At 34.3% G+C, this 27903-nt stretch overlaps 5 protein-coding genes across 10 annotated transcripts; 4 read left to right on the forward strand and 1 right to left on the reverse strand.

The window, feature by feature from the left end:
- Positions 1–633: 633 nt before the first annotated feature.
- Positions 634–5286, forward strand: LOC111391782 (60S ribosomal protein L7-1-like). Its single transcript, XM_023017039.1, has 6 exons — positions 634–784; positions 2074–2292; positions 3279–3376; positions 3467–3604; positions 4617–4719; positions 4815–5286. Exons 2-6 carry the CDS (start codon positions 2107–2109, stop codon positions 5028–5030), a joined length of 741 nt encoding a protein of 246 aa, XP_022872807.1. The 5' UTR covers positions 634–784; positions 2074–2106; the 3' UTR covers positions 5031–5286.
- An 824-nt stretch (positions 5287–6110) lies between these two features.
- LOC111391778 lies at positions 6111–9095 on the forward strand. 6 transcript variants are annotated; one of them, XR_002702172.1, is made up of 4 exons: positions 6111–6574; positions 6731–6799; positions 8322–8407; positions 8648–9095. XR_002702172.1 is itself a non-coding variant. In XM_023017034.1 (2 exons), the coding sequence occupies exon 1, from the start codon at positions 6201–6203 to the stop codon at positions 6549–6551; it is 351 nt and encodes a 116-aa protein (XP_022872802.1). In that variant the 5' UTR covers positions 6111–6200; the 3' UTR covers positions 6552–6574; positions 8648–9095. The 6 variants fall into 6 exon arrangements, 1 of the variants encoding a protein (XP_022872802.1); XR_002702171.1 differs by having other exon boundaries at positions 6736–6799; XR_002702170.1 differs by having other exon boundaries at positions 6736–8407.
- Positions 6130–12743, forward strand: LOC111391777 (aquaporin NIP6-1-like). Its single transcript, XM_023017033.1, has 9 exons — positions 6130–6574; positions 6731–6799; positions 8322–8407; positions 8648–8773; positions 10590–10822; positions 10936–11160; positions 11274–11468; positions 12172–12233; positions 12358–12743. The coding sequence occupies exons 2-9, from the start codon at positions 6744–6746 to the stop codon at positions 12563–12565; spliced, it is 1191 nt and encodes a 396-aa protein (XP_022872801.1). The 5' UTR covers positions 6130–6574; positions 6731–6743; the 3' UTR covers positions 12566–12743.
- A 526-nt stretch (positions 12744–13269) lies between these two features.
- On the forward strand, positions 13270–14815 carry LOC111391794 (40S ribosomal protein S12). Its single transcript, XM_023017061.1, has 5 exons — positions 13270–13355; positions 13671–13730; positions 13835–14123; positions 14348–14413; positions 14502–14815. The coding sequence occupies exons 2-5, from the start codon at positions 13723–13725 to the stop codon at positions 14559–14561; spliced, it is 423 nt and encodes a 140-aa protein (XP_022872829.1). The 5' UTR covers positions 13270–13355; positions 13671–13722; the 3' UTR covers positions 14562–14815.
- Positions 14816–16592: 1777 nt separating this feature from the next.
- Positions 16593–20584, reverse strand: LOC111391785 (stromal cell-derived factor 2-like protein). The gene is made up of 6 exons (XM_023017046.1): positions 20223–20584; positions 19457–19597; positions 19202–19342; positions 17344–17393; positions 17044–17173; positions 16593–16916 (listed from the first exon to the last, which is right to left on the reverse strand). Exons 1-6 carry the CDS (start codon positions 20319–20321, stop codon positions 16833–16835), a joined length of 645 nt encoding a protein of 214 aa, XP_022872814.1. The 5' UTR covers positions 20322–20584; the 3' UTR covers positions 16593–16832.
- Between the last annotated feature and the right edge of the window lie 7319 nt (positions 20585–27903).

Below are 27903 nucleotides of genomic sequence, written 5' to 3' on the forward strand. Positions count from 1 at the left end.
GGACCAAATTTTAGCTTCTCGTGTAACCATACAGAGTGGAGTTTGAACCAGCAATCAAGGGTTGAAGATCTCAGGCAAAATAGCTTCTGCTTCGACCGGATCTGGTTATCTGAACTCACCCCTTCCACAGACCTTATCTCCATTATTAACTTGCCCCACTTTCGACCAATTTAAGTTCCCAGGAACAATGCAATTGCATAACCAAAAATGTGACAATGAGATAAACAATCCTCTGATTTGCATTAGTAAGTTAATGGTTCTGTTTAACATTTCAAAATGTTCGGTGGGGTTTCAAAATCTTCTATTTTCGGCACCATCATCCCAAATGTATGCAAAAATATGTAACACAAGGACTTTTGAATGAAATCCGTCCAAAGTCTTTAAGTTGACAAAAAATTCAGTGATTAAACTTCAGTTTACTATTTTTAAGAAGAACAAAATGGACTCTTCACATTTTAATTAAAAAAAAATGAAAAAAATGAAAACAAATGAAAAGGTTAAAGACCAACTTACAATAGTTTAAATGGTATGAATAACTTGCAAATGTAAGTTAGGACCAGCGGTGCAATTATTTATTAACATGGGAGAACATGTTTGGAAAATATAAGCCATGTGATTATTTGCCAAACACACCCTAAAAAATAAAACCAGCCGGCGTTCAGTATTTATTTAGGGTTAAAAAGAAAAGATCAGAATCACTCCGAAACGTAAGACCGTTTGCAAGTTCTTCAACAATCCCCCCGCCGCCCGCTGCACACTAGACTCGCTAGTCTTCTTCTTCGTGGTAATCTTCATTTCCATGAGTTTGCTCTTTTTTTCTTCCTCTTGGACTTATGTATAATAAGAAGATAAAAGGCGTATATTGCATGTTATTTAGGAGTGAAAATTTTGGGAAGGAAACTTTTAGAGATGGTGCGGCATTTTTGCTTATTAAGGTCCTGTCATCATTTTTATTTTTTATTTTTTGAAATTTAATTGCTGAGATCTTTGTATATCAAAAAGGAAAAAGAAAGAAAGAAAAGGGTGATGAATTGAAGCTGGACTATTTTTCAGGCCTATTTTTTATCTTTATTTTGCTGCCCTAATGTTCAAGAAAAAAAAAAAAACAACAATGGGATATTGAAATAGAAAAAACATGAGTTAATTTAATTAATGGTCACTTAACTTTGCTATAAGATACCACTTGCTCATAGAAGTTTAAAAGGTTACTCTTTGCTTCCTGGACTTTGCTACAGCACTTATTGCTCAACCAAATTTGAACAAAGTTACTGATCAAACACCCATATCATTTCCCGGAGTGTTACATATTGCAAAGTTTAGTGAGCAACGAGTAACTTTATTCAAATTTAGGTGAGCAATGAGTAACTTTTTAAATTTCGATGAATGAGTGGTAATCTATAGCAAGGTTGAATGAACAATGAGTAACTTTTTAAAGATTGGTGAGCAAGTAGTAACTATTTTTTAGTAATCATTCATGAAATTAATTTTCAGGCCTATTTTTTTATCGTTATTTTGCTGCCCTAATATTCAAGAAAAAAAAAAACACGATTCCTCTTTACTGGGCTCAGCTTATTTTTTTTAATTCCAAAGAATCTTCAATCTAGAATATTACTGGTTATTTTCTTACATATTTGGGATCTCTGCTAGGTATCTGTATATATGCATCAACATACTTGCAATGTGAGCTGGCTTTATTGATTTATGTGAATGTTCCTATTTTACTTTTTTTTTTCTCATATAAAAAACATGGGTTTACTTGGGTGTGTTCGTGTGTTGAAAGAACTTCAAATTCATGAACGAATCTTTATTCTTACCTATTGCCTTATATTTCATTGTTTGTGCTTACTAATTTCCTTTTTGTTTTGTTGGCACCATTGTTTTACACTGTCCAGTAGCCATTTTACTTTGATTCGGCTATTTTCTTTTTTGCTCTTGCATTTGGATTGAAAACCTTTCTACCGAAATGACCTTGCCCACCCAGATCATGTGTCGAGTGTTTTGAGCGTTGGTTTTTATCTGTATTTTATAGCACAGGTTAAATTTTTCTGATTTTCTTTCTTTATTTTATATCAGTGGGATTATTGTTGGAGAAGTGCAAAGGAATTCATGGCAACAGAAGAGGAATCGAAGCCTCTGAATTATATACCTGAGGTGTTATTGAAGAAGAGGAGGAATAACGAGGAATGGGCAATCAGAAGAAAGCTGCAGTTAGAGGAGAGGGTCAAGCGTCTCAAATCTGATAATTTCTTCATCAAGAAGCCTGATCAATTTATCAGAGAATACCGTGACAGAGTAATTGTTTTAGGATAATTCTCTTTTTCCACTTTTGTTTTTTATTTTTATTTCTATTTGTTTTTTTCTGCTTTTATACGAAAATGTGTACAATTTATTGGATTTTCCTCATCCTTCTTTTAACATTTCATAAATGTTACAAGAGGGCTTTGAATACTTGCTGTAACATATAATTGCAGCTAACAATACAAATAAAATTAATTAACCAATATGTGAGCACATGCAACAATGTAAATACGAAGTTTTGACGGATTGGAATATTGAAGTCTATTTTCTTTATCTGGAGCTACTCTATGTCAGATGCATAAGTGTAAATCATTATGCTAAATTGATGATGTTTACATATGGATTGGTTTCTAGTCTTTAAATATTTTTTATAAAGGATATTCAAATTTATTTCCGTGAACTAGTGGGAACCGATGCTGGTTTAGCTAAAACTTTATACAATTGTGAAAATCAGCTTACTATAATACACCATTATGTCAATAGATTTTACATTTTGGAATTTTACAGCCCAATAACTGAGTTGAAGTCTTTAGTGCATCATCTGTGGCATGTTCTAGATTCATCTATTTGCTCAGGTTGGCTGGATTTTCTATACTTGTATGAGGTTGAATTTTCGTCATGACCAAGACAATGTTATTAGATAATAGATTGTTGGGGTGTTGCTTTCTAGTTTCTATGTTAAATAACGAATTTATATATGTTCTAGCTTATGTTTGTGCTGGGAAAGGGTAAAATTTGCTTCCCTGTTAGGTTAAAATTTCTGCTAAGAAATGTATTGCTTTAGCAAGTTCAGCTGATTCTGCATCTGCATGCACTTGTTTTGGATTTTCCCGCCGCTGTCACTATTGAGAAACTGATATCACTAATATCCGCATAAGATATAACCTTTAACTTTTTAAGCAGTATCAGTTGTTTGATCACAAGTGCTTTTTATGATAGATTGAGTATTCAAAATCTTAACATGCTGTTTGTATATCCAGGAATTGGACCTCGTTCAAATGAAGCAAAGAGGAAAGCGAAAAAGACAACCATTGGAGACACCAGAATCCAGGCTCCTATTCGTCATACGCATAGGAGGGTATGTTCAAACAAATGATTCTTGTTAAATTGGTATATCTGTGATTTGCTATTTTCATGATTTATATCCTAAAATTTATGGTCATTACAGAAAAAGGGATATGCACCCCAAAACTCGAAAGGTCCTGTACTCTTTGAGATTGAGGAAAACCTTCAGTGGGGTGTTTGTGAAGGCAAACGGAGCAATAATGGAACATTTGCAAAAAGTGGAACCTTACGTGACATATGGGTACATCAAATCATTTAATATTGTTATTGTTGGATCTTCGATATAATCATTAGGCCCTTGGATTGACCTTATATTGTTTGATAGTTTACAAGGGGTTGTTTTAGGTCAGAATAGTCTCGTTAAAATTAGTCCATGCTTAAATGAATATTATAATGAACTCGACAAACAATATGGAGTTTAACAATGATTGTGCTCAAAAAGGATATCACCATCTTGTAGTTCATGTCAAAAGGCGTGTTTTGTGCTCAATCATTGGATAACATCTGAATTTAACCAAGTTGCATGGTTTCAATGTTGCTTATCTTCAGTTGTTATGTTATACGTATCTCCTCCCATAAAGATAGGACAATTTTGTAGCATATATGTTGCTGAAAGATTGTCCTTTGTTGTGATGCCAAGCTTATATAATCAAATCTAGAAAGAGCATATCTAGCTGTCATTTGAACCTTTCTATTTTTAAACTGCAAAATATTACAACATTGGACTATACTGAAGACTATATATGTATAATCTGATATTGTATAAAGAAATGAATTAGCTTTATTTAGACGCGTAAACAACTTGCAGAATGCAAATAAATTTGCAGTTTTTGCCTAGTAGCTTAATTTTAAGCAGAAGCCATCTTAATGGAAATTTCATCTCTGGAAATCACTCTCTTAAAATAGAGGCTACAGCTTATCTTTAAGCAGAGGGTCAAAGAATCTTTTGGCTGAAAGTGTGGAGGAGTAACATAGTTGATCTGCAGTAGTAATGGTAGCCATCCGATATTTAAATTGCAAGTGGATCATTGGTTACTGGAGTAAAATAGAATTGCCAGTTGCGTGTAGATTTTTTTAGCCCAAGAAGATTGGACTTCTAATTACGAACTTTGGATTTCTTCTTGAAAGCCTTTATATCCTTGCATTTTCTCTGCAATTTTTATATGATTGAATATTCTGTTGTCAGCTGTCATCTGTATTGTTTTTTAAGTTTTATGTGCTTGAATTCTTAACATGTTCGTTCATATTTGTAGATATCCTAACCTTAAGAGTGTGAAGGATTTGATTTACAAGAAAGGAGTAGCAAAACTTGACAAGGAAAGGGTTCCTTTAACGGACAACAACGTAATTGACCAGGTATCTGCAATACTCTTGTACATTGTGTAGCCTAGCTCCCAGTTTCTTTGCTGCTCCAGTTGCCTTACACGCATCCTGTGATTTTATCTTGGCAGGCATTGGGTCAGCATGGCATTATATGCATAGAAGACGTTGTGAATGAAATAGCTACTGTCGGTCCACATTTTAAGAAGGTTTCCAATTTTTTGTGTCCCTTTAATCTCAACAAACCTGAAAAGGCATTGCAAGGTAAGAAACGACGATTTAAAGATGGTGGAGACTCGGGAAATCGTGAGAATCAGATCAATGAGCTGATTAGTAAGATGAATTAGCATAAGCACGAGTACTTTCAAAGAGATTAATGTTGTTGACATTTACAAATTTCGTAGTTGGAAGTGAAAAAAGGACCTACTCCGAGTTTATCTCAATTTTGGCAGTGGCTTTTCAGTTTGTAGCAAGTTTATTAAAGTTTTGAGTGATGATGAGCCTGTTACTTTCACAGTTTCATGTTATCAATGTTTAGTACCTGTAAGAACAAGGATGTTTCTTCGTGTTTTTATGGCACTTCAATCTCCTTTGCTTCAATTTCATATGTGAAGTTCTTTTCTTATTATTATTAATAAATATTTTTGTTTTTTTGGGGTAGATATTTTGAAACCATATTTTCTTAGTGGTGGACTTTTACTTATCATCATATTTATACTTTCAATTTATTATTAAATTTTTATTCTCAATTTTTCATTCGTTATTAAATATGGTAACTGATGAGGATATTCGTTTAAATATTCCACTGAGAGTGCATAAAATGATTTACGGTCGACTAAAAAAATATTGATAATTCCCATAAAAACATAAATTATACAACAACTATGATTTTCTTTATAATTTTTCAGCTCGATAATTAACATTTGAACATAATTCATAAAAATTAACCAATCATCATTACAGAATTAAATATCAGAAGACAAAAAATCCGTAAGAAAAAGGGAAAGAAAACATGTATGCGGAAGCCGGATGTGGATGCAGATTGGGGAAAAGATCGAATAGTTTTCTTATAGGGGACTTACCCACCCCTCATTTTAGGGGTTGGTCTCACATGAAAAAAAACATGTATGCGGAAGCTCGCGATTGTGAGTATTTTGGCAGGGGTCTGTCTTCCGGTAAGTGTAGTAGGGTTCGAATAGTTAAATGAGTAATTTCCAAAAATTAGAGGCTGGGGGTTACCAAGTTGGGCCGATAGTTCATCTGTTTTGAAACTTATTGGGCTGTTTTTTAAGAGTATAATTTGGGCTCGACTGAACCGGGCCAAGTCCGATCAAGCCCCTCTCCCGAATCCTCCCAAAAATAGTGAATTGTTTGGCCATTTACGATTTTGCCATCGTCCTCACCAATATTTTTATTTTAAATTTTTTCCTCCCTGAATCATCTTCACCAATTTCTTGTATAGGTAATTGGCGTTTTAATTACAGTCTAAAGTAATTGATTGCTGCTGAAATTTGAAAATGGAAAATGGCGATGATTGGCTAGCCTTAGACAAGTTCTATCACGTCCTATTCTGCTTCTTCATTTCCATTACATTCTCCCTCCTCGCAGCCCGAAATCCATACCCATTAATTCGGCGATACAGTGTCTGGATCGGATCCATCGTTTCACTTCTTGCCGGCGCAGCCAAGGAGTTTGCTGACGAGCTTGGCTACTTCAGGTCCGCCGGCGCGTCCACCAAAGACGCCGCCGCTGACCTGATCGGCGTTCTACTCGCCGCACTCGCCCTTTCTTTATGCAATCAGAAGTTTTTCTCCGCCCTGGTCGAACGAGACCATTCGGGTCAAGCCCAAGTGCTCAACATGGTTTGATCAGTTGGGGTGATTACTGTCTGGTGAGCTTCGATACTGCATTTGGGGTAACTATGTTGGGTTGATAAGAAAAATTGGGAAAGCTAAACAAATTCTGTACTTTGAAGTATAATTGTATTTTGAATTCCTTTGTGGTTTTTAACTTTGAATTTCTGGTTCTTGTTCAATAACATAATTAGTACAGAGCAACTGATGATTGGAAATGCAAGGGAACGTTCAAAAACAGGCATGGCATTGACTTGGAAAAGGTAATTCAAGTTCAAAGGTCGAAACTGTGTTGAAAAAAACTAAATGAAAAAAATAAAAACAAAATCTTGGTGTGGACTGGCCAGTTTCTTTAGCTGAATCATGAGTTCTTAGGTTATTTCGGGTTCCTTTTTTGGCCTTTAATTAGACCTGTCATGGTTTTTTTAGGTAAACTAGCCTGTCCAGTAGTGTTCTAATAATAGCTGTAAAGATCTGAGCTTCGCGACTTAGTAAATAATGCTTTCTTGTTCTTCATTATAGATGGTGTTGAATTAGAGAAGCAGAAATGGATTCTAGTAATGTGATCGATATGGAATAGGTTAGAGGCCCATTTTTTCTAAGGAGAGATGCTGTTTCGAGTTAACATGTTAGAAGGATATATAGATCATAATTAACATGGATGTTGTAGTAGATCAGATAATGAAATAAACAGAGAGCTAAAAAAGAATTTATATAGCTGACTTTAAATTTTTTGGGAGTAGAACTTAGATTGTTGATTTTGGAAAGTTGAAAATTGAAGTCAATTGAGAATTCGATAATGGAAAGATCTGATGAGAAGAATTTATAACATCCAGTCCACTTTGAAATTTGAATATGATGGATCTTTTTTTCATTGCTTCTGCATTTTTGGAAGTGCATACTTTCTCCCAAATGGCTGAAAAATCTCCCTTTTATGGAATTTTGTAATTCAATAAAGTTTCTTTGAAGAAAATTTTATGGAAAACACAATTAATATTCTCCTATGTTATTTGGACTTTAGTTGTGTGCATTTGTTATGTTACTGTATACATTCATCACACATCCGTCAGGGTTTGCAACCTGGTTTTCGCATATATGGCGGTGCCCATATACTATACTCCCATTATTATACTTTATTCAATTAATGAAGTCCTTTATTATTGATTTTATGAAATGTATGGCAGCAATTAGGTTTAAGTATTCCGATTTAACAAAAATTGGTCTACATCAGAACAAAAGCAATTGTCCTGTTGTTATTCTTTAGGATGATTTCTGAGTGGTTGCCTTGTCAAAAGAAGATCTATACCTAGGCCTAAGTACACAGTGCTAAATTGCAGACAAGAATGAAGTTTTTTGCCTTTGAAATGACAGTGGAAGAACTTAGTTTTCTTGCCAACCATTTTGTCATTGGAAAACTCAAGGATGGGGACCATATTATGGAGCATATCTTCTAACTTTATTATCATTTCTTTTAATGGTAATGATTCTATAGAGGCCTTTTCAGTGGGTTTGCCTCTTGATGTTCTATTTTTTACGGTCATATAATGAAGCGGTAAAAGAAGAATTACCCAAAATGATAATTATTTTCTGTTTGGAATCTTCTCGTAGATCTAGCAATGACATAAATAGACTGGCAGAAAAGGGGTTGTGGCCTATTCCAAATTTCTTAGGAGCAAAACTTTGTTTGTTGTTGTTGCACATTTTTGTGTTTAATCTTTCATGATTCTTTTGGAGTCAAAAGGGGTGGCCTTAAAGCAATAGAGGATACTAACAAAGCTGTTTCAGATTTCGAGTTGATGCTGTTTTGGCCATAGAAGCACAAAAGATCACACACTTCTCTGAAACTATACATGAACGCAATAAAAAGCATGGTAATATTTAACCAGCATTGCATAATTGAATTGATGCATTAGCTGATGCTTTCAAGTTCTTGAAAGAGAATCGACATGAATTAAATTTTAATAAATCACGTTCGAAATCCGACTCTGTACATCTGATGTTCTCGTATTAAAATAAAATTACTTCTTTTCATTATGTTTCTGAGTCTTTTTGATGAAGGGAAACGGTTATTCTTTCGACAGGGTAAGAAAAATAACTTCAATTGGCTGCAGGAATTGAAACAGTTCTGGACCACAGTCAACCAATTAGCAGGAAGAGATCTCAATTCTCGAAGGGTTTGATGAGCCACCAGGAGAAGAGGGCTTATGATTCTCTGAGCACAAGCAAATATGAAATCAGTAAGTTTTGGAATAAATGATTGCTTTGTTGGTCAATGACAAAATAAGTAGGACGTTTCTTTTTGAAGTATCTCATACCTTATTGTAAATATAACTAGCTTTGTCTACTTATAAGTAACAAAACTAACTTTTCTAAATATATCGAGAATCAATAAGATAGTACTTGAAAGTAAATTTAATATGCTTTTAATCTTAGTCAAACACTTGCTCTAGTAAGGCATACTCAAAGCTTCAGCCATCAAGTTTGCTTATCTCCTACAAGATTCAATAATGCAGATTGAGGATGAATAAAATGGATTTTTAGGACCATCAAGAAGTTCCTCTGGACCGGTTCCATCCTTTAAATAACAAATTGATGAATTCATGATGATAGATTTTCTTTGTTTGAACACTTTTTATCCATAGGAGATGCGCATCTTTATTTCTAATACAGTACCATTCACTTCACCAAACAATCCCCTAAAATGTTGTGCTCAGCATGCACGTTTTAGTAAATTGTTGTTAATATACTTCAGATCACTACATGTGTGGGTGCGTATATTCCCACTTACCGTGCTCCTTGTGCATTTTTGGGAAAAACGTGTACTCATACTTCAGCAAGGAAAAGTGCAGGTCCTCTCCATGGACCGAACTCATCATCTCTATGCTGTAAGAATTGTAACCTTAAAGGCAACCTCGTATGGATAAAAGAAGGGAAGAGAAAGATGGAAACAAATTAAAAGGAAGAGGTCCGGCTTTACTCTGTCTAACTATAAGGATAGTATGAACCTATTGATTGAAATAGGTAGTCTTGGAAGCTCATATGGTTCGCAGGGAAACCCTACCTTCTCTGATTTATTTGGCACACGAATTACTGTACTTTGTAGATCATTATTTTGGTGTTCTGTACAGTTTGAAAGCGGAGAACTCGTTTTGAACTTGCCAGATAATCTCACCAGGATATTGTTGTCAAAATTGGAAACATTTGTGAATTGGACATATTAAGTTCTGTTGCTTGGAGCCTTAGTTTTACAGAAATTGGAACTCTCGTTCTAAAGTTACTGCATTATCCACAGTCGGAAGACAACAAATCACATAATTCTCGCCAACTCGACCAGACCGAATTGAAGGTTGACTTTAGAATCATGTTAGGGTCAAATAAAGGAGATGCAGAAAGTGGTTGAGTACATGATTGAGTGCATGTACTGAGTAAACATACAAAATGAAGTGGAAGGGACAGCAACACCATGACTTATGTCTCAAGTCGAATGTTCTTTCATATGCCAAATGCAAGAAAATTTATTAATGTCCCACTCTCCACTTTTAAACCAACTTTCTCTTTTCCATACTTCAGTTCTATCCACTAACGTTTTTTCCAATGTATGCTCTTTTGGTCTCATGGGATTCTCTAAGTCAACCATCTACAGGCCAATAATAAGGTTTGGCACCATCCAAAAATTTGCTTAATTTTTCTTTAATAGAACATTTTTAGTGGTCGAAGTATTAAAAAAACTGAAAGAAAGGAAGAGAGAATCACGAATTGATGGCACAAGATGCTCGTAAATGACTACTGTGTCTTCTTCGTAAGGGAGAGTCGTATTTATGAAGCCTCAACCATCTCGATCACGAACTTTTAATTATTCTTTTTAAGTGCCTTCTTTATAGGCTAAATAACTGATGCAATTTTATTATTTAAAGGTTATTTGAAATAGTTCTAAGCATCCTTCTTCATAAATTTCCTTAAAAAGATTTAGGACAAAGAAGCGTGACCTTTAATTTCTCACTTTTTACCAATTTATATAAGTCTATTAGAACACTTTCTTTTCTTGTGAGCTAGTAATGGGCACTAAAGATGTTGCATCAGTTCCTACAATGTCTGTAACGCCCGGGATTCCGTGCTGCACTCCTCTTGTCGATGGCCAGTTCAAGCCGGAAAGGTGTGGCGATAGCCGGAAATCCCTTTTTAAGAGCTGCAAGTGCTTTAGTGTTGAAGCACTTTCTTTGGAAGAAGGGACCTTACCCTCTGTCTCTTGTGCATTGATTCCACATCCAATCTCCCTTGCAAGAAAGGTGACCTAGTTCTTCCCTCAACCTAGTCAATTTTGTTAAACCTAAGTTCTTGGTTCAAGTCTTGCCGCCATTAATGTATAATGCATTTATATCTTGAACAACGTCTAAACCAGGTGGGAGCTGAGTTTATAGGTACCTTCATACTCATTTTCACAGGCACAGCCACAGCGATTGTGAACCAAAAGACACAAGGCTCGGAGACCCTTCTCGGCTTGGCAGTCTCCACCGGCCTGGCAGTCATGATAGTTATACTCTCCACGGGTCACATCTCCGGGGCACATGTCAATCCATCTGTCACCATTGCCTTTGCTGCTCTGAAGCATTTTCCATGGAAACATGTAAAATGACTCTTAAAACAACTCTACAACCAGTAGTGAATAACAAAACAATTTTTTCTTTTCTTGCTTAATATTGTCCAGTCTATCCCGTCAATGTTTATTGATTTTGGCAGGTTCCAGTATATATTGGAGCACAAATATTGGCATCAACATGTGCTGCATTCTTACTGAAGGCTATTTTTCACCCTATAATGGGTGGTGGAGTAACTGTTCCTTCAGGGGGATTTGCTCAAGCTTTTGCTTTGGAGTTCGTCATTAGCTTCAACCTCATGTTTGTAGTTACTGCAGTGGCCACAGATACAAGAGCTGTAAGCATTTGCTTTACAGCTTTCAGCTAGTTCTACACATTGACTAGAAATCACAATTGACAAATTTTCGCGAACTTTATTTCTTTTATATTATCCAATCTTACATACAAAAAGCATGCCCTATTTCGCACACCCTTTTATCCATTTGTTTGCAAGATAAGTGCTTCCACGAGAATAATAGAGACCTCTGGCATAACTAGCACAAAACTTCACGATAAGTCGAGTGACTAGCTGTATTTTTAAACCATTAATTTTTGTCCATTGCAGGAAGTAAGAAACTAGATTTTAGCCCTGTTTGTCACCCATTATTTGGAAAATAAAGGAGTTTTGAATAGTATTTTTCGAAGAATGTGTGTTAAAAAATAAAGAAACTTTATTAGTTTGTGTGTAGAATATTTTAATGTATGAATATGTAGTGGAGAATGATACTGTAGCAAACAATATAAATTTTAAAGGGTGCCAAACAGGCTCTTATGGTAGAAGTTGGCAACTAGAAGTCCAGATTTCAACAAACATTTTATGAATATTGCAGGCAGTAGTAAACTGACTAGTTGTGGGAATAATCAACAACAGTTGAATATATTGAACAATTTTTTGATAGTATATATGGAATCTTCAGCATGTTTAGCCAAGCTTAAAATGTTTGCTTATAAGTAAATAAGTATATCTTAAAATAAATAACTATTTTTTCCTCTCTGAACAGGTAGGGAAGCTTGCAGGAATTGGGGTTGGAGCTACTGTAATGCTCAACATACTGATAGCTGGGTGATGCTCTTAACTCTCCTTTAATTTCAGCACAATTCCTCCTATAAACTTGCTATATTCGTTCGAACAAAACTATGCTCTGAAAAGAGCTTGATAGAAACATAAACCTTGTCTATTCATCCAGGGAAACAACTGGAGCATCAATGAATCCCGTGAGAACTCTGGGGCCAGCAATAGCTGCAAACAACTATAAAGCCATATGGATTTACCTCACTGCGCCTTTCCTCGGTGCTCTGGCCGGGGCAGCTGCTTATTCTTTGGTTAAACTGCCAAACCGAGATGTCAATGGACACGAGAAACTGCCTAATGCAGAACATAGCTTCAGGAGATGATAACGCTTCTACAGCAATAAATACATATCTTCTGTAACGAAGGGGAATAGTTAATATATTAGAACAAATAAACATTCCAAGAGATAGATCAGGCAAGGAGGATTAAATGGTAATGAAATATTTTGTTGAGTTTGGAAAGATATTTGACAATTTGCGACTGAATAAATATTTTTGAATATGTTGTGTTTGGGATATTTGATTCAACAATATTGGACAAGAAGAAAAACAGTTTATAATCTCATATTATATAGTAGAGTTCAATACTACGTACTGAAAGTGTTTTTAATAGTGATTATTGGCCAAGCACCAAAAAACACATTGTAGGCTTTGAATTCTATTATTACATTAGAACTATAGTTATTTTCTCGAGTTTCGGGCCATTGTGCAAGGTAGCTACTCTTTAAAGTGTGAAAGAGCATTAAAAAGAAAATAAACAAAATTTATAAACTTTTGGAGAACGACTATGCTCAAATTCATCATTTTAGAATTTAGAATGGAAGTACGCAATTTAGAATTAAATGAAAGATTCTGATGGCTAGTATTAAAAAAAGGTCGAGGGTAGATTTAAGAACATATTAAAAAGGTTGAGGACAAAAGGTGCAAAATATCCTATTTTTTCCATCCATATGTGTCCGGCCCAAACAAAATTTGGGCTCCTTGATGGGCTTGAATGATCCAATATAGAGTTTTTCATGCGGCTAGGGTTTAGGTGTTCTGTAAATATAGTCCCCAACTAGGTTCAGTTTCCACATCTTCATTTGCTCCACCTCTGTAAACCCTCTTGTCGCAGGTAATAATTCTCTTTTCTACTTAAAATGTTTTAATTATTAGTTTTTCAATATAAATTTTGAATGAAATATCAAATATATTTTGATTTGAATTGGAATTGGAATTGGAATTATTTCATATTTTTATCAGATTGTAATTGTTTTTCTGTTTCCTGTACTCTTTACGGCATGATTAATTTTGATATACTTAGATGTTCGTCTCTGTGTCCGCATATTGTGATTTAAGCGATAAACATTTTGTATTTCATTTGGATTCAGTAACCAAATTACTGTTATTTCTGTATTTGATAGCTTGTTTATCTATTATCATATGGCAGATCTATATTAAAAGACTCTTTAAGTCTTAAGTCCCGACAAGAGAAGGAAAAAATGTCTGGGTATGTAAATCTGACTTCTTAAGTAGGAGATTCGTCTCCTTGGGGAGGTAGCAATCTTGGGTGTGCTAACAGTTGACCGATTTTCTCAATTTGTTGCTTTGCAGTGAAGAGGCTGTTGTTGTCGAGACACCCGCTGCACCTGCTCTTGGTGAGCCAATGGACATCATGACTGCCTTGCAGCTTGTGCTGAGGAAGTCATTGGCTCATGGAGGGCTCATCCGAGGCCTTCACGAAAGTGCTAAGGTGATTGAGAAGCATGTAGCACAGCTGTGTGTGTTGGCAGAGGACTGCGATCAACCCGACTATGTCAAATTGGTTAAAGCACTCTGTGCCGACCACAATGTAAACCTCATTACTGTTCCAAGTGCGAAGACTCTTGGCGAATGGGCTGGTGTACGTAAACATCTTCCATAGTTCTTGGCTTTTTTCGTGATATGGTATACTGTTTGAATTGCAATTTGCTTGAAACCCAACTCGTTAGAAATCGTCAGTCAGTTATATGGCTGCGAATTATGACAATGGTTATGACGGACTATCTTCTTGAGCCAGTTGTCTACCTGTTGAGTAAAAGATAAATAAGCTATTGTTTGACTTTAGTGTTAAATGGTGTTTTGTAGTTGTGCAAGATTGATTCAGAAGGGAAAGCAAGGAAGGTTGTGGGTGCTTCGTGTGTTGTCGTGAAGGTAGTATAACCAAAGATATGATATTTGTGGTTATCAATTGGTCTGATATCTGTTTCTCATTGTAGCATTCTTAAATTCCTTTTTGCAGGATTATGGAGAAGAAACTGAAGGTCTCCACATTGTTCAGGAGTACGTGAAGTCTCACTGAAGGACTACCGGCAAGAAGTATGCTCGTGATGAGATTTGAAATCGTCTTAAGTTACTTCTAGTTTGCTTTCAATGCCATTCCATTTGGAAATTTTGATTTAGTATTTATGTTAACAAGATTTTTGTTGTTCGAGATTTGCTATTAGTTACTCTTGTCCTGGTAGTGGATTCCTAAGACCACTGCCTGTTCAGTGTTATTTGGAAAATGACTGTTGATGAATCTTCACTTATTTTTAAAAAAGGTTTTCTACTTCATATTATGTTTTAAATTGGTCATTTTGTTTGTGACAAAGATAGGGAATGATCAATTTGGTCAACTAGTGTTTATTTATTTATTTATTTATTTTTTTACAATATATCAATATTAATTTTGCTTGCACATTTTTTATTATAGTAAATTGATATATGTTTGTTAAAATTTTTGAGAAAATCAGTATTAAAAGTTGAATTGGTCACTTAAGTTATGACCTTGTTTCATTTTTGTCATTCAACTCGTTTTGTTCCAAAATTTCATCCTTTGTGAAGTCTTCTACACTACAAAATTTGGGTCACGTCAGGAAAAATTTTAAGTACTCTAGGAGCGTTGTGGATTCTGTACTCCTTGTTACTGTTATATCAAATAAATAATTGGAGCTCACTATTTAGTGATGGCAATCGTTCGGTCCTTTAACCCACAGCTTGGCTCAGGTTCGTAGCTCGTGAAAGACGAGTTGAGCTCGGCTCGGCCCCATGAGCCATGAGCTCACGGGCCGAGCCGAGGTGAGCCCACGAGTCACTCGCGAGCAGGTGATTTTTTTAATTTTTTTTGGGGTAAATTTACACGTTGGACCTTTTTTTTATTTTTGAAAAAATTCATATTTTTTGACGAGCCAACGAGCTCGGCTCGAGCCGCCCGTGGGCTCGATGAGTCCCTGCTCAGCTCGTGCTCGTCAAATGGGATTGAGCCCCTGCTCTCGGAGCCGGGTTTTGACGAGCCGACAAGCCGTTCGGCTCGTTTGACATCCTTATCACTATTTAATTGTGGTTCAAATATACAAATACTGAGTTTCATACCCAAAAAAAAAAAAATAAATAAAATAAAAGAGGGAGTTTCTCATTTCTGTTGCTGACGGAGGTTAAGCATCCCTACTTAGCATAATGAACTGTCTGAATGTCCTCCCCAGTTAGAGACGATGCAGCAAAGCATCTTACGACCCCTCCAATTAGGAATATTTTAGCTTTTATGATCGCATGTTAATTTTTACTAGTGCTTTCAATAGGAATAGTCCATTAATTTTATTTTTTCCATGCTTGCGTTATACCTCCTTAAACTGTGTCGAATTACCGTACACTGTTTTACATGTTACCTATTTCACGCCTTTGCTTTCAAGGAATCTAAATTAAGGGAGGTAAAAAGCCAATATTAATGTAAAATTGGTAATGGATACGAAAGAAATTATTAATATAATAAATTTAACCAACCTATGAGTAGTCTTTTTGATACAATTATAGATAATTGCAAAAACGTGTCTATTGTAAGGTATCACGGTCACGGTGCAGTAATTTTGTTGATGGAAATAATCATAATTATTATTTTTTTTTATAAAACTACTAGATTGAAATCATCCTATTGAAGACGAGCCGACACACAACACGGCTTACAGCCCCCTCATAACGAGGTGGCCGCGTCATTAAAAAATGGCATGGGCCTCACGGCACAGTGAAGAGGCTGTACATGTACAGCACCAAAAACGGCTTCTTCCTTGGAGACAATATTCTGCATTGGTATTATGCATTTACGTACCTGACCCCTATACAATACATATAACCATACCAATTTTTTGTTAAGAGTGCTATTCATAATCGCTCGTTGCGGTAGTTGCTCTACATAACATCCTACATAGCGATTTGTGATTGACCTATTAATGTGATAGTTTTTTTTGCCTCATAGATCAAATCACTAACAGTCACATATATAACACGTAAGACGATTGTGACAGTAAGTGATTGCAAATAACATTATTCTTTTGTTAATTGCGCTAACTATTCAGAGACAAATATTAGCATGAATCCCATGCGTAAATTTTGCATTAAAATTGCAGCAATTCTAGATGCCAACAGTTATTTATCCAGGTACAAAAGTTTCGATGTTCCATGTGATAATGTCCAAAACTGCATTGACTATCCTCATTCATAGAGGAACTAAGAAATCAGATACATGCTAATGCCAGTGGGAGTAGGCAAGATTTGGGGAAACTTCAAGTTGCTAGTTGTGATATCCAGGTGTTGATCTTCATTTGCTTCCAGAAACAGGGAGATACACACCCTCTGCTGCCAACCAAACATTATCAGCACGCTTTTCCCGAACACCACAAACCTGCAATGTATGCAAGGGAGTAATTAAGGATGTTGGAAGAAGCCCTATTCCATCATTCATCAATCTTTACATAATGAAAATTGGCATGGTGTTATTGAATTCTATAATGACATCGTTTTGATCCTACCTCTTGCTGTCCACCAGCTATACGGGTGTATTTCTTGTCATGACTGTGCAGGTATCCACCGGTGTCTACGTGATTTAGTCTCACCCTTTGGTCTTGCCTCCAAGTCTTTCCATTTCCCTCAATCTCTAGTCTGAAGTACAAATTTGCATAAAAGAAATAAATATCACGTGAAATACATAAACTTCACGTGCATGTTCAGAATGCAGTATGCATAAAATTGGAAGGTTCTTTCTTGGTTCTGTTCACTGCTCTCAATCCTCCGATCAAACATGCTAAGAAGGTATGGGATGAAGGTCTCACCTCCAATAATCACCAGTGTCAGAGCTACCGTCATCTCCAAAGCAACTGATCTATACATAAAATTTATAAGATTCTAATTAATTTAAGTCATGAAGGCATTGCATCAAAATTTCAAATCACTTTAGTAGCAAAAGATGCAAAGATGCACAAAAACTTGTTCTCAATGACGAATCTGCGATAACGATAAAGCAATCACCGCTTATATATAAATTTTCCCTCGTGCCTATCGCGCATGTCCAACAGAATGGCACAAAGCCATAAACGCATGCCGTTTAATATGCTAACACACGTGGAACTGGCATCAGAAGATTTTTCTTTTCTATATATTTTTTTCTAATAAATAAAGCAAAACGCTTTGAAAAAGTAGTCATTTCATCTGTTGAAGCAATGACCAGGAGTCCCATATTTGAAATGCACAAAATTTAGCAAGGTTTTCTTTTTCTTGTCTGAAAACATTGACTTTTAGCACACACTTCATCACTCTTATGGATCAAAATGTGTGTGTGTGTAAAGTCTGTACGATGAAAATAGTCTATTTCGCTATTGACAACAGCTATGAAGCACCGACACGGATACAAGTGTCCAACACGTCAACACGCAATTTTTCAAAAAAATACTAATACGACACATCGTCGATACGTTGATTAAATTCTTTAAAAAAATTTATTTATACAGTATAAATTTAATTTTGTTCTTGTTATTAATTTTTCTATGAGTACCTATTTATTATTTAATAATAACTTTTGAGCTAAAAATATACAATCTTCTGATAAAGAAAAAAAATCCATGGCAGGGTGTCCGAGAAGTGTCGGACACAGACACTCTTACCCTAGGTGACTCTTACACTAGGTGTCTGTGCTACAGAGGAAAGTAGAAATGATGGTGACATCAATCCTCAAAATCTATGTATTACCAGTTTATTGCTTTTTCTTGAATATTCTGGGCTTTTGTTGGCAGAAAGTATAATAAATAGCCATGAGAAAACATGAAATTATTAAAAATTTCCAAAGCTAGCCAAAATACACCACTGCATTTCCACAGGGGAAAAGAAATATGATATCACTATAACATCAAGCCATGTCTATTTGTTTAGCATTCTACTACTTCACTGAGTCATTAGTAATCATAGAGATCCATGGGAAATAAAAGCTAAGGCAAACATCACCTCTAACAACATAGATCCTTCTCCTTCTAAAAGCTACAATTTGCATTACAATTATGACTTGTAAATTTTTCTGTTGCTGGACTGAAGTAGAAGCTACTGACAAAAGGTTTTAAGAACTTGCACAAGATTATGCACTATAACATCAAGCCATGTCTATTTGTTTAGCATTCTACTACTTCACTGAGTCATTAGTAATCATAGAGATCCATGGGAAATAAAAGCTAAGTCAAACGCACCTCTAACAACATAGATCCTTCTCCTTCTAAAAGCTACAATTTGCATTACAATTATGACTAGTAAATTTGTCTGTTGCTGGACTGACATAGAAGCTACTGACAAAAGCTTTTAAGAACTTGCACAAGATTATGCACCCAAAAACAATGTTGCAGAGTATGGGTACAATATTGAAACCAAAAAAGAATCACATATTGCAGAAGTATAGATTCAGGATATGAGGTTGAAACAAAAGAAATCAATGCAAGTTCGCTAGTCAAAAACACAGAGAGGTACACTTTCCTTATGCATATTTCAGAGATATTGGATTGAGATCAAGATATTGAAAGAAAAAAATCACTAAAGTTTTGGTAAATATTTTCGTTAACAATTTCATGTATGATAATAGTGCCAATTGATTTTTCAATATGGGACACAAGGATGACACTAAGGGTCCCGATGAAAAACAAGCATACTAACCTCGAGGTTGCCAGATATTGGGGATGCATGCAAGTGGCTATGCAGCCATCTCCTGGTCCTCATGTGTTGCAGCCTAATTACAGTTCCACTTTTAATTGCATCTCCTTGTTTTGCAGATGAGTCTGGTATTGGCCTAACAATCTACCAAATCAAGCAATAATTTTAATTAAAAACTTCAGACTACTGCACTTGTACATTTTTTTACCTTGTCAAGTATTTTAAAGGAAAAAAATACAAAGTGTGGCTTTAAAATACCCAGTAACTGTTAGAGTCATCAACATTAGGGAAACCAGTAACCGACTGTTGGCCGCTCCCAGAGCCATACGGCACATCATGTGAATGTAGCCGGAATTTTGTTCGCTCATGCATCAGTTTGATTGCCGATCCATATGTAATCTACAAAACCATTTACAATAACTATGAGAGAGACAGAAGCAGACCCATTTTTCATGGAGTTTAAGTGGCACTCTCAACCTTAAGTTCAAATGATGAAAGACAAATCATATTCAATTCTGAAACATTTATCAATAAGTACTTCCTAGCCACCTAGCATAGCTTACTGAGTTACTATTTAAATTTAAACTAGAAATTTTTACATATGAGCTAGAACAAAACCGAAAAGGGATGTTTAGTGCACAGTAAAGGACAGCCTTTTTACTAATTATTGTTCATTAATCCTATCCGGTAAACTTTTAGACAAACCTAATGATCAAATCAATCCAGGATAGGCAGATTCTAGAATAAAAAAAAAAAAATTTAATGATTCTCCCCATTTTTCACTTCGCAAAACTCATCAATAAACAGCATCAAATTTATGTCACGCAGTAAATATTTCCTTTACATTTGGTGACATGAAACTAAGGCATCTGAACCAAAATTCCCAACAGCCAATTCAAATTCGAAATGAGCATTCCAAAGTCCAAATCAAGCCGACCGATCTCCGTCCAAAAAAATCTGCTCACCTATATATACAAATTAATCCATCTCTAGCTCTCTGATATAATATTACATAATCATTTACCTGAACGCCTTCAGAAGCAGCAGAAACAGGAGTGGATGAGTAATCAGAGTCCAGCGTGAGGAAAAGGTAAATTGCGAGTGCGAAAAATGAGACTGCCATTGCCAGCAATATCAATATAAACCAAGTACTCTGCCAAAATGGTGAGCTCAGATCAGAACGGGAAGACGAGCGTCCGGACTCCTTGTAGACTATTCGGGTAGAACCCGATTTCTGGGCGGAGGCGAAGGCGGCCGGTGGTGCTGATTTTCTACGGGTGAGAACGTTTGATTGTTGGCCGGAGGAAGCCACGATTGGAATCTTAACACGGTGCAAGAGCTCCGATAGAGGATCCGATAGCAATTGGAGTCCGAAATTTTTTGTTAGTTTAGATTTGAGTTTGAGATTAATGAACGGAGTGCGTAGTGTTCGAGAATGCCACGTGTGTACAACGTTGAGAACGAATCATTATGTGCCACGTGGAGATATGATGACATGGATTGTTTTTATTGGATAACTTGGCGTGGACGATGTCCACGACCTGTTCTCAACCGGTCAACAAAGCAACGAGACTGCAAAGATGAGGGAATAAATTTTGATCCTTAATGTTGTAGAAAATTTCCAAGCTGGTCCTTAAGTTTTATTTTATTTCATTTCAAATCAGTTGCTAAATTCCTACCAATTCTAATCTGGCGTGACTAAAAGCATGTTTGAGCCCTATTTTTTGGAAATAACGTACAATGGAATAGTTTTTTGATAGAAAATATGTTGTTGTTAAAAAATAAGGAAAATTTTTGAATTTGCATGTAATATGATTTTATTGAATAATGTGTGGTTAAAAAATAAAAATAAGAGAAAGAAAAAAAATATTATGAGAAAAATGGGAACTAAACAAGTCCTAGGTCTCATTCAATGCAAACGACAAGTTATCTCCATACAATAGATAGTCTAATAGAATTATTCACCCAAAAAAATAATAATAATAATAACTATAGTTTTAGAAAAAAAAAAAAAAAAAACTAGTTTGATTAAAATTAGGATGCGTTTGATTGTAAGTATTAATTTTGCATAGAAAGAAAAATAAATTTTAGGTAATTCAATTAACTTATTTGTATGGTAATTGTCAATTGATTTAATTTTCAACATAAAAAATATTATATTTGTCCGATTTTTATTGGTGGGTAGACGAGAGGGAAAGAGAGAATGAATTCTCTGAAAAATAAAATCCTACTTCTTCTAAATAAAATATTTTCTTTGATTTTTAGGAAAATATAATCACGAAACCAAAAATATGAAAATATTTTTCATGGAAAAAATGTCAATCAAACCCTTCAAAAGTAAGAATTTTGATGGAAAAAATATATTTTCTATGGAAAAATATTGACAATCAAATGTTCTAAGAATTATAAGGGTGCGTTCGATTACAAGCAAGAAATTTGGATGGAAAAAAAATTTAGGCATTTCAATTGTCTAGAACTTATTTGTATGAAAATTATTAATTAAACTTGTTTGATTAATTTAGTTTTTAATTTAGAAAATATTATACTTGTCCATTTTCATTGATAGGTAGATAAGAGAATGCGGATAGATGAGGAAGAAAGAGAAAGTGAATTATTTGGAAAAAAAAAATTCTTGTTTTTAAAGAAAATATGGTCATATAATTAAAAGTTATAAAATATTCTTCATGAAAAAAATATCAATCAAACACTCAAAAATATAAATTTGAATGGGATAATAATATTTTTCATGAAAAATAAGGTCAATGAAACAAGCGTTTGAAATTTAAGGAGAATCAAATCGAATCGAATGAAAATGACTTGTTTCTGATATGATTATGTTGGTTCGAATTCCTTTAAGCATCCCTATCTCCCATCTTCAAGGAAAGCTCTTGCGTTAGTGAAAAGGTGCAGGCCATGCCCATGCGTTTTTCACAAATTGAACATAGATGGTGCAGTAGAGAGAACCCAAGTCTAAGCTCCAGGGGTAGAATGTAACGACCTGAGTTTCTGTGCCCAAACCGTTAGTTTACGTACTGTCCGCTTTGGGTGGATCTTACGCCCATTTACCTTTCACGGCTTTCTATCGCGTCCCCCAAGATACGAACTCATAACATTTCCCTTAAGTAAAACTTAAGTTAAATCCTGATACCAATTATCCCGCAAGGTCCATCCAAAGCGGACAGTACGTAAGTTAACGGATTGAGTACAGAAACTTGGATCGTTACATAGGATCTGACGTATAAGTGCCACATCTTATTTAAAATCCACATTCACCTATTGATTTAGCTCGAGAGGACCTATCACACGATGTAGAGGAACCTAATTAATTAAGGGGAATTTTCAAAAATGTCACAAAATTAACAAGGTTCCAAAAAGATGTCATTTTCACTTTATGTAAGCAAAAATGTCACTTTTATTATATGAAATGTCCAAATTACCCTTAATGACATATTTTTATTAGCATTTAATGCTTGATTTGATGTTGATGTGATGATTTATTTTATATATAAAAAATATGGATAAATGTGTTTTATATTGATTAATATGAATTTGTGTTAATAAAAAATGGTAAAAGAAAAAAATGAAACATAAACAAATATATTTTCTTCTTTCCTTACAAATCCTAATTTTTCTCATCTTCTTCATTTTCGTTGATCAAGAAGATTTTTCTCTTGAATTCATAATCTATTTTGAGAGGTTAACTATTGGAAATTATTTATATTTTACTTTTACAGTTTATTGTTTTGTAGATGTTAATTATAACCTAGTCATATTTATTTGAAATTTTTGAAACTATTATTAATTGATTTCTTTATTTTTGAATCATTCACAAATGTGATTATCACTATTAAGGTTTTGAGTACTTTCTTATATTCAAACCAAATAATATTTTCATTAAATGTCTCTTCAATGACAAGGTCAATCTGACATTTTTCATTTAGATTATCACGAATTACCACGCTTGATGTGCTGTGTTGAAGAATCTGTTCCCCCCATTGTCGTCTACTTCTCGACATTTTTGAAAGTTCAACTGTCGAACCCGACATTTACAAATTGTTGGGACATACAATTTTACTGTCAAATCAAACACTTAAAAACGATGGAAAGTCTTGATTTGACATTTTGCTATGGTACAGATTTACGCATTATGTAGTACCACTTTCATGCCATTAAATGTCGACGTATTGATCCTGCAGAATTTTTATCGTTGCAATCTCAACATTTCAGGTATGAGTAATCATTTGAGATTCATCTGTCGCATGAGGAAAAGTTTGTTCATATGGATGACAAATAGAAGTAGAGAGTGGACAAAATTACTTCCATTTTGGTTTTGACAACTAATACCGTAGTCGGACTTTTGTTAATGTTGAAGGACAAACTTGATATTCTTGATCCCTGCACTCAAATTGAATTGAAGTTCAAGGTCTTTAACTTGAATATACCTCTGGCCGAAATACGCGACGATGAAGACTTATTTTCATCACATCTCAAATTGAATTTGAAAGACAATTAGTGTGATGTTTTTAAAGTCTAAGTGTGCTTGTATTACCCACACTTGATCTATCATTTATGAAAATTGTATACATTAAATCACGTGTACCATTTCTTCTTGATTGAAGCATGGTACGCACAACATTTTAATGCAAACAAAGAAGTTCTCGTTATTTTTTGTAAGAAAATGATGTCCAATGATATTACCGTGATTCACGAATGTTTTCGATTGAAACAAATTATAATATTCATTTCAATTATGCTTATTTTCAATTGGATACCAGTTTTAATCGATAAATCGAACAAATTCCATAAGCAAGAAAGCTATAAAACGCACCAAAAATCATGTTTATGTACACGATCTTGCTCAAGTACTGAACATGATGTGACCATTGTTTTGTACCGTGTATTAACTCCATGACCCTATTTAAAAAACAATTTACTACTCATTATTATCTACTATTCCTTACTATAAACATTTTCTATACGAAAGACTAGCCCCATAGTATGAACTAATAACCAACTCATAATACTATCGGAGTGAAACAAGGGATTTAAACAAACAGTATCCTCTGTCAATATCACATAAATGGAACTAACGAACGCAAAATTATATACATAAATAGAAAAAAAAATGTTCTTCCGTGCAGTTACCACAGTCATCAGAAGTAGACCGTTGTGAAAGTTGCTATTTCTTTGACAATGAAATCGATTGGTTCCACCTCCAATTACAACAGGAATGTGTGCACCAACACTTTGAGGATTCATTCAGGTCATGAGTATGAATCTGCTTATATGTCATCATACATTAGTAAAATTAATATTCCGAGATAAAGCACGTAGAAAGCAAGGTGAAGAAATGCAATAACATTCACCTTGTGTACAAAAACAATCCGATCACAGCACATAATATAACTAAATTGATTCATGCAATCTATCGTAATCTGAATTCATCCATATTTTCCAAACAAGCAACTTTCACAAAAATATATTTGAATTGCACGTGATCCGAAAATTATAAAGAATGAATCGTGACGGTGGTAGCATCGTTATACAAATAAAAACGTGAAGCACAAAAATATAACTACATATGGACAAATAAGTCACAAGTGAGACGTTTGAATGGAAAAAATCTAACCACATACAGACAAATCAATCAAAAAATCGTGAGATCATAGCATTTCATATATGTTCATGCAAAACACTTGTGCAATGTTAGGATGAACCAAAGTTTGACTTGTGGAACTGAGCGGAGGGAAGGACCGAATTGTCGTTCTCGACAGTTTATCTGTCGAGAATTACTGAGGCTAACTGTTGGAACGACAGTTAGGCGCGATGACATTTCTTTACATTAGTGAACTGTTGACAGATGAACTATCGGGAAATCTACTTTTTACCTCTAAGCAAATAGGTATTATTGAAAATTATTTCACTCCATATTCGAACATGACGAAACATTAAAACCACAGACATGCTATCAACTGTCTAGCAAGAGTTCAACCCAAATACGAGCATCGCCCAAAGCAAATAGATTCCAAGTGATAGCACTGTTAATTCCACATCTCAAAAGTACCAAAAACATTAAAATGAAAGATATGTCAAGTGTCAATCTAGAATTACACCCAACATTGAAATATTCAAAATGCTTGAAATCTGAACTTTGAAAACAATGGAAAATGATAAATATTAAACTGGAACCCTAGATATTTTTTTCCCTCAACATTAGTGTTAGCACATGTAACGTATGCATATATGCATCACTAATAGGAAATGTATATAAAAGAGAAAATTAAAATTTATGATATGAAATTGCAGAAAGTAGGGGAAAAATATTTCCAATCATAACATAGCCAGAAATTATTCAAAACGTCCAAAAAAATTACAGAATATTAAAAGGATTTTTACTTCTTTCCAATCCAAGTTCAAGCTCTTATTTTAAACAAAAAAAGCTCCATTTTTTCGCATCTCATAAACCCTTTTACAGTTGAAAAATATTACAAAAATTGAGTAAAAAAAAACACGATTTTTATCTCTAAGATTGAAGCCCGTAATGAGAGAAATAAGAGAGAGTGAGAGAGTTATGATTGTTTGAATGGGGGTTGTTTGAATGAGAGAAATAATATTTATATCTTTTTTTTTCCAACTTTTCATCTCTAACATTGACAAGATTTTTGTACAATTTCTTCCATTAGGTCAAATCTCATTTAATTAGGACATGTGGGGAATTTAAAATTATCTTAAAGAGCAAATATATCTTAAATTGATATTCTTGCAATGTAAAAAATAAAAAAAAATGGTGACATTTTTGTAAATGTCTTGAAAAAAATTGACATCCATTGCAATTTCCTCATTATTAATTAATACACGGATATCATTAAATGGTAAGAGTTCGAGCACCTCCATTTCTTATGGAAGTCATAAAAGAATGGATCTTTGCCTAATAAACATGAATAACGTTATTTTTCTAGAGCAATGATCATCACAATGGAGTCACAGCCACGTTGTCAAATGTTTCCAGATTGTAGAAGTGCATAGATCACGTCATGGATTTGTTTTCTTTTCTTAGCTGTTCATTGATTCAGCCATTTCATTTCTCGTTTGAACCTTGTATGTGTATTTCCATGTTACGATATAATTGTTGAGTTCATGACTTTAAATAAGCGAGAAAAACATCGATGAGATTATCTCACCATTCTACGTGGTGTGATCTTTTAGGATGAGGCGACCTTTGAATGGAGAGCTATCACAACATCGGATGTCCCACCCTCATCCAATGGGGTGAGGCCACCTCGAGATTTGAGGTGAAAAAGGAGAAAAAATTAAGCCTTGAGTTTGCCTAACCTCATTGGGTGAGGAGGAGCCACCGGATGAGGTGGTGGTTCCTCATTTAACGACCGCACCATGCAATCGTACCATTGAAATTTTTCTCCAAATAAGTAGTGTTTTAAAAAACATAATGCGTGACGATACGTGGACGTCAAACTTCGATCGATGTGCGCCTAGGTGAGGCTTAGGCGTAGAAAAATATTTTCTCATTTTAAATTTTTAACCAATTTAAAAATCGTTTAATATACAAGTTATATTACCAAAGGCAGTTTTTAGAGTTTAACAAAATAAATATATTTTCGAATAATAAACAAGATATGTCATAACCTTTGTTTGGTCTTTATTACTTTCAAAATACATTTTCCTTTCTTATGTTCAACCACGTATTCCTCAATAAGATAATATTACATGCAAATTTATATATTTTCATTATTTTTTAACAATGTATTCTCAATCAAATCATTATTTCAAAATGTATTTTTGACAAAAAAGGGGGGGGGGGCTCAAACAGGCTCATAATAACGCTAATTGAAATATTTGGAAAGTTTTTAATTTTTATTAATTAATAAAAGATAAGAAAATGATTAACGAACTTAATAAAATATATATTTAATTATTTATCCAATAGTAAAATGCACTACACTCAAACCAAATACACTACATTATAGCCAATAATATCTAAATTAAAGGGATTCTTATTCAATATCGAAAGTTTACAACAAAATATTTGGAGATGCCCTTTAAAAATTAATGAATCAATAAGTGGGTAAGAAACATTTTGTGCCTTTCAATGTATTGGCCTAAAATTTGAAAAAAAAAATTATAATTATTAATTTTTTGACCTTTTAATCCAATTGGCCTAAAAGTTGAAAACTTTATGTAGAGTAGGGTAAACGAGCCTTTTAAGAATTGAAAAAAAAAAAATTTAAATAATAATAATAATAATGCATGCTTAAGCGGTTAAAGCGGTCAACGCTTTTGTTGATCGTCTAAACAGCACATAGGTCCTAAAGGTGGTGTTTTTGCCATGCCTCACGCTTAGATGCTACCCATACATACCATTTAGAACACTTCAACTAAGTATATCAATATAATATCAATGGTGTTAGAATATTAGTTTCGATGATCACAATTGATAGATTCATTAAATGAATCACGTGATTAGCATTTAATGTTATGCAGTTATCACATAGATTATCGTATGACATTAATGATGTTAAGGGGGTGTTTGATATGCATTTTTATATAAAATGCATTTTAGAATAGTAAATTGATGTGAAATGTGTGGTTAAGAAATAAAAAATATTTTTTATTTATGTTTAATATTATTTTAATAAAAATGTGTGGTTGAAAAAAAGAGAGAGAAAAATATATTTTGAAAAAAATGG

Source organism: Olea europaea, unplaced genomic scaffold (assembly GCF_002742605.1).
Source record: "Olea europaea var. sylvestris unplaced genomic scaffold, O_europaea_v1 scaffold830, whole genome shotgun sequence".
Classification (NCBI taxonomy): Eukaryota; Viridiplantae; Streptophyta; class Magnoliopsida; order Lamiales; family Oleaceae; genus Olea; species Olea europaea.